The 7,258-nt window shown below is 40.0% G+C and overlaps 1 protein-coding gene across 1 annotated transcript; it reads right to left on the reverse strand.

The window, feature by feature from the left end:
• Window positions 1-1,941: 1,941 nt before the first annotated feature.
• LOC133914819 (uncharacterized) lies at window positions 1,942-6,304 on the reverse strand. The gene is given in 8 exon segments (XM_062357822.1): window positions 1,942-2,185; window positions 2,470-2,563; window positions 2,651-2,718; window positions 3,193-3,319; window positions 3,322-3,352; window positions 3,572-3,701; window positions 3,969-4,144; window positions 6,080-6,304. Coding segments are annotated over 8 exon segments (1,095 nt in total).
• Window positions 6,305-7,258: the final 954 nt, after the last annotated feature.

Consider the following 7,258-nt stretch of genomic DNA (forward strand, 5'->3'; position numbering starts at 1 on the left):
CGAGAGAGTGGGGCAAAGGAAAAACTTATTTTTTCTGGCGAAAAGTATTTAAAGATGAGATTAGAATAACCCGTTCTAGAATCAGAGTTCTCATCCCCGTTAGACCATCCCAATTATATTTCTTTTATTTCATTTTCTCTTTTCCGTTCTTATTTTTTTTATTTTCTCTCATCTCCAATAACTTCAGTTCGAAGAGAATCGTGAAAGGAAATGAGAGATAATCCCGTTCTGAAAAGAATAACTTTGAAAATCCCATCGTAAAAAAAACTGTGAAGAAAAATCGTTGGAACGCTGAAGGGAATGAAAATCCCTTCACAACAGAATTTTAATCTCCGAAGAGAATCCGTTGGGAATAGCCTTATAGAAACTAGTTGCTGTATGGATGCTGATATGAATGTGAATACGTGAACGATTTAACAATTGCATTGCGTAGTTACAGTCTCGCGTCAGAATCTGTTGCTTGCATATATATTCGGCGCTTATGAACCATGAAGAGTTAGCTGCAACAAAAGAGTTTCCAAAACAAAATAAAGCCTTGAAGTTAAATGCTACTGTTATGCGCAAATATTACTGTTTATGCATGCGTGTGAAAAGTACCGTGCGGAATTGTAGCACGGCTGATTAAACCGATGAATTAGTTTCGGTTTTAGGCGAGCAATAAATTAATTTGAAAGGTTAGATATTAGAGATATGTTAGGAAAGTCGGAAAGAAGAAGTAGGTAAGCTGGATTTGGTTAGGATTGAGTTAGAATTGGCACGTGGTTACTGTAGCACGTGGTACTGTAGCGATAGAACCTGGCCGGTTATATATAGTTGGCAATAGATGTGTATTAGGAATTAAGTAGTGATATTTAATCTAGTCTCCTTTAATATTCGTCTCTCTTATGTATAGTCTAAACCTCTCATCTCTGGCAGTTGATGTCACTCGACTATCTTTTCGGCGGATGTTTATCCCGTTATGATCAGAGGATCATAACAAATGGGTATCAGAGCCCATAAATTCCGACAATGATCAGGAGCAATGCAAGGCATTGCTCGCTACTCAAGGAGAACGATTGTGCAAGGAGATAAAGGATGGGTTCGATTCCATCTAGCAGCAGCTCGACGACATCCAGAATTCTTTGACATCCAGAATTTTTTGACAGCCCTCACATGTTCCATGACCGGCCTCACGGCTCGAGTAGCGGCAGTGGAGAAGGCTACAGGTTTGGATTAGGCTCCGATCACGGGTGATTACGTCTTATCGATTGCTGATCTCTCCACGTAGGACCATCAAGTGCCTCCTCCGCAACCAACGTTCTTCCCTTTAGGTGGCGCCGGCATTCTATAAGGCCACGTCATCACCCATGTACCACCACCTGCTCCCCAACTTCATCTAATCAGCAATGGCGGGCCACTCAGGACCGACAGTAGGCCAAACATGGGTGGCAGCAGCACAGGGCAGGGCAAGGCCAGCTACATATAGTTGACAATAAATGTGTATTAGGAATCAAGTAGTGAGAATTAATCTAGTCTCCCTTAATATTCGTCTCTCTCATCTATAATCTAAACCTCTTATCTTAATAGTTGATGCCGTCCGGCTATCTTCTCGGTGGATATTTACCCCGTTATGAGCAAAGGATCATAACAACTACACAAATGTAAAAGTACACAACCTGAAATACAGTACACATCATTACAACTTGCCGGACATGTTCCTCCATGTCATTCCCCACGCTTTCTTCAAAACTGCTGCTAGTTTCTTCCACATGTACGAGCAATGAAGGATCAGTATCAGTCTACTACGAGTGTTGTCCTACCTTTCTCTGTCACTGCTGACAACCTATTTCTGTGTTTCAGTTATGCCTGGCGGCCATCCACAATGAACAAAGCTGGACGGCGGCCAGGACACTCTTTCCCAGCACAAAGAGCTTTGCTTCGCTAAAACTATTCACTAGTTTGTCACGCTAACACTGCAGAAATACACTCTGCCTCTTCAGCTACATTAGCTCGAGTTAGACAGTCATAGTGCTTCCGAGTCAACCTGAATTTACTGGTTCTGCTGATCATAAATAAGAATGCTGCGAGCTTGAGGAATCCTTTTAACAGCGGGGGAGTAGCAGAATGAGTTCCTTGGTGAGATGTCCAACGTGGAATAACAGGTTGTACATGGATCGAAGCAAATCTCTGATCGCCCTCATCACTCCTAGAATAGTACCAATGGAAAATAGCTTTATCAAAATTGTATTCAAGTTTTACAAAATGAGGGCTAAGCATGTGAACCATAATGTATGTCCTAGGCATTGCATAGTGAAATTTCCAACAAAAGCAATATTCAAAGGTCAAAACATAAGTCTGTCCTTTTAACCATGCGATATGTACCAACACGGTTAGCTTGGCAATTCAATGTAAAACGATATTGATATAATGAAAACGAAGGGCCTGCCATTGCATTTCATGGCAGAAAAACTAATGAGAAATGGTGCCAGCCTGAACAAATTCCAGATAGATCTCCAAAATGATTTCTTCCTCCTTGCAGATGAATGATGGTTTCTCTTTCTCAAATTTTCTGTGTTTGTAGTTTCTGAATAAGGCAAAGAATAGATAGCGAAGAGACTCAATGAACCATGATCAAAGATGCTAACTACAACAACTCAGAAAAGAATTTCACCTGGAACTGAAATACTCTGAGCTCCTTTTAGTGCAGCAAGCTCTTTAACTAGCGAACGTTCCATGTCACTATGAATCAAAAGCATTGACAAAGTTATACATCAAAAGCCAACACAATACAAGTAGGATCTTCAACTGGGATGTTAAGTTGATAACACAGTACACAACTAACAAGAAACACTTCTGCTACACTGGATTTTTGTTGTTCACACCTGAAGGACCACTATGAGTGCTGTAGCCTTACGGCTATTATGCCAACCGATCAAAAAAGCAGAGGGAATAAAGGACAGGTCAGATAAACTAATAAGGGCTATGGCAGGTGACTGTTGCTGGCTATTGAGACTCACAATAGTGCAGTCAAACGTGTCTATTTTGGCTCACTTTTCAAACGATAAACTGGCTAGTTGATAGAAATTTAAGTTATATTTAAAGGACAGTTCTGGAAATAGCTTAAGGTTGGAGAAGACATCAACTCATCACGGAATAAATACAACATTCGTCCCCATGCTGCATGCTGTCAAAAACCGCACTGGTAACTCAAACCTATTACTCTTCGGAATCTTCACCTTTATCACAAAATTGTGATCTCCTCTGACATTAGGCTTCTTAATGTCTGGAGCTCCCAGTTGTGAAAATTTCAAGTTCTTTCCAGGCTGAGTGCTAGGAGGATATGAAGATCCTTGAGCCCTTCTATTGTTTCAACCTGAAATAACAAAGTTCCTTCTGGGTAAAGTTGAAGTGGAAGGTTTACTAGAATTAAATGAGAACATTAACAACACAATAGAATTAAAAGATGTTTAGGCTTGAGTTTACAAAATACAAATGTTACACATAACATGATTTTTTAGAACACATGATATGAGTAGACAAGGCTTAATAATATATTATTATGAATAATGTCTTTGCCCTTTTAACAGCTCACCTTCACTGTAGTTCCTAAAATTGCATCTATATAATCAATTGTGACACTCGAGTACAAATTGAGGCCTTCTCTGTGGATGCCTTGTTTTTCATTAACCCGAACAAAGGTATACAAGTCACCACTTGCACCCCTGCACAATAAGATAAAAAAATGTGTATCATGTAATAATGGTACCAACTGAAATGGGGATTCCAAAGAGATTTAATGGTGTTTGTTTTGTAGTAGCTACTGAAACAGGGACAATGTTTCACTAACATGTGTAAATCACTAATTATATCACCTTGTCAACTCATAAGCAATTTCAACTATATATCATTGTATAAGTTATACATTCAAATCAAACATACTGCGGCTAAAAGGTGCATGAATTTATATATATTAGTTGCCTGGTGCTTACCTTTGCTTATCAACACCACCTCCTCCAGTAACTTGAATGGTGGAGCCATCATCAATACCTCCAGGTATGTCTACTTTGATACCGCGTTCAACTTGGACTCTGCCAGAACCGTAGCAGCTTGTGCAATGGTCAGTAATAACCTTCCCATTGCCCTCATAATTTAAGCAAGAAGATACCTGCAGAATGCAACAACAACAACATACAAAATGCAACAACAATAACAAAGCCTTTTAGTCCTAAGCAAATCAGGATAGGCTAGAGATGAAACCTAGGATCCAACAAAAAGGAAGAAAAGAAAAAGAAAGAAGATAAGGATATCACATTGCGTGTACTATGTTGAACTTCAAGTGATATAATTTGCTAAAATAGCAGGCGCAGAACAAATAGTGAGCAGTGATAAATAGATCACACTATGTGATATACGCACGTAAAGAAGGATAATAACAATTTTAATAAATTTATTTCATGCAAGATGTCCATAAACTAGTAAAGTTGATGGGATTCTTTTGTTTTATCATTTGACACTAGGAAGGTTGGCATTTCGTAAAAGCCACACAGAAGATTGTGGTAAATAAATGCCCTTCAGAATGTGCAAATGTAGGACCAAGAATGACGATTAGAGGGAGTTGAATAGGCGCCTTCCAAATTCTTTTGAATCGGATGACTTTCTCCTTTGTTTCGCCCAACACACCTCAAAAACTCAAGCGGAAACAAAATCTATGAGAAGCAAGTTGCAATCAAGAACGCAAAGGAAATCATGACTCTCATATTTGTATGTGAACTCTAGGTTCCAATGAAACTCAAACAATGAGTCATCGCCATAAAAAGATCGTAACTTGATAAAAGAAACACTTCAATCCAAAGAGAAGATCACCGGAAAAAGAAATCCTCCAAGTTGATAGTTTAGAGGAAGGGGAATTCAAGATCCAATCTTGTACATTAGTACGTGAATTTTATGCCTCTAGCAACGAGAAGAATGACTCCAATAAGGCAGAAAATTTCAGTTCAGAAAGGAAAACGAAAATCGCAACCGAGAATCGAAAAACTTGCAAACTTGCAAACTTGCAAGGGAACCAATAAAGAGAAATTAGAAGTAGATGAAGACAAGCATAGGAGACAACATGATCTTCATTACTTGCAGAGAACAACCCTTTTTTCGGCAGATTACAATAAGATTTTCCTCTCAAAAGCTCTGACCTAATACATAGGCTAAGCACTCCTCTCTTCTCACCAAAACCCTAGCACTAAGCTCTCAAATAGATGGCTCAAGACTCTCAACCAGCCGGTCCCCTATATTTATAGCCTAGGTTCCTCGACCCATGTGTTTCCTAGATTATTCCCAAAATGCTTATCTGTTTCAATACACTCCTACCTACCACCGAGGGTATTTTCGTCTATTTTTTTCTTCGTCCATCAGACGGCCGTGGCGCCTTCATGACTTTTCGTCTCGACGCAAGCTTCGCGATGATGCCACGTGCACTCCATCCTCCTGCGGTTTTGTGCCCAAACCGAAACACCACCTTGCATGCTTCTCAAAGCGTGACTCACCACCACTAGCTTAGCTTTAAGCAAGTATTCTGATATCGACGCGTGTCATTTGTCTTGTGATCTTGACCAATAGTAAGTCTCTCCCACTCCCAATCCTTCATGTCGCCTTGTCACTTGCACCGACATCTCTTTCGCTTGACTTTGCCAATACACTGTCTTCATCCATCTTCTCCACGCTTTGCTTGACCTCCACGTGGCTAGAATCATCCTCAAGTTCACCCGATCTCCTTGATCGTCCAACACCAAGCTCCCCTCTTGACCCTGATCATCCCATCGTCGACCGCTAAGTTGCATCTGTCACCTTACACATCATGAGATAAGCAAACATGTTTCTCTAAGATCATACCAATCCATCACAAGTTAGCCCAAAACAAAATCCCTGTAAAAAGATACACTTCATAGAAAATTGCGAACACCGGATGGTCCGACGCTCACACCAGTACAAGTGCCAGACACATCCGACGTGTACAACTCCTCTAGATCAGCAGCTTTGAAACCTCTATGCAAGAAATACTCCGGCGATACTCTGGTGTATACACCGAACCATTCGGCATGTAGAATACCAATAGACAGGCCATCTGCAACCTTTCTGCAATAATTAGTCCGACGTTCATGCCTTCCCTCGTCGGACCATCCAGCGTGTAGGACTCCAGAACATCGCTTCCTGAAATGTTCCGACGTGCATAATGTCTCATCGCCAGACCATATGGTGTGCACGAAATCTCCAGCGCCGGATCATCCAGCGTGTGCAAATTTCCTGGCTTGAGACAGAAACATCCCAACTCCATTTTCCTTCCAACTTAGGTTAGTCACAATTATAATTGCAACATATAGACATGCTTATGCAATCCAAACATCATCAAACCAAATCAACACACTTAGTCAATTATTCATCACATATAAACCAAGATATATTTAAACTCGGTTTCTCAATCTCCCCCTTAATAAGTGCATTGGCAACTTCTCAAAGCATAAAGTATTGGTTTAAAGAAAGCACAAGAAGCTCATCCAAGTGTCCAAAAAGTCAAGAAAGAGCAAGAAAATGTCACTTGGCATAAGAAGACTTGCAAAAAGCTCGAAGCGAAGCAAAGACAAGCAAAAAAAGGAATAAAAGCTCAAATGCTATGCTCCCCCTTGATGAATGGACATATTCATTGGCATATTTTCTCTCCATTGATGAATGCACATATTCATTGGCATATTTTCTCTCCCTTTTCATTTATGCAAGATTCTTTGTGGATTATAGCACAATTTCTCCCCCTTGGCAATGCAAACATCAAGGACAAAAAGTACCATGCAATGCATGAATATGCAATACTAATGAGCTTTCACAATATATCTCAAAGCATTTGCAAAAGCTAGAAAAGCGTCAAAGAGCTATGGAGAGTAGAACATGAAGCTCACAGTCGCATAGAGGTTCAAAAAGAGACAGTGACACAAGAATGAAGCTACACAAGCTAAGCTGAAGAATTATTGGCTCATTTAGGTTCACATAGTCGAATCATGTTAAATATGATCACCACATAACCATCTACTTGTGCTGAGACAATACAAGCATTAAGAACTAGCCAACTTCGATATCGAAATAGGCAAACAAGCATTCATGACAGTAGGCTTTGCAAACGCTCACATATGAAACCAAAACTTAGATCAAGTGATTAAAACAAGATCGATCATTTAGGCACATTTATCATTTTTATCCTCAAGTTGCCTCTTATTCAAGCGAAGTGTAACACGACTAG

This window comes from Phragmites australis, chromosome 4 (genome assembly GCF_958298935.1).
Source record: "Phragmites australis chromosome 4, lpPhrAust1.1, whole genome shotgun sequence".
Classification (NCBI taxonomy): domain Eukaryota; kingdom Viridiplantae; phylum Streptophyta; class Magnoliopsida; order Poales; family Poaceae; genus Phragmites; species Phragmites australis.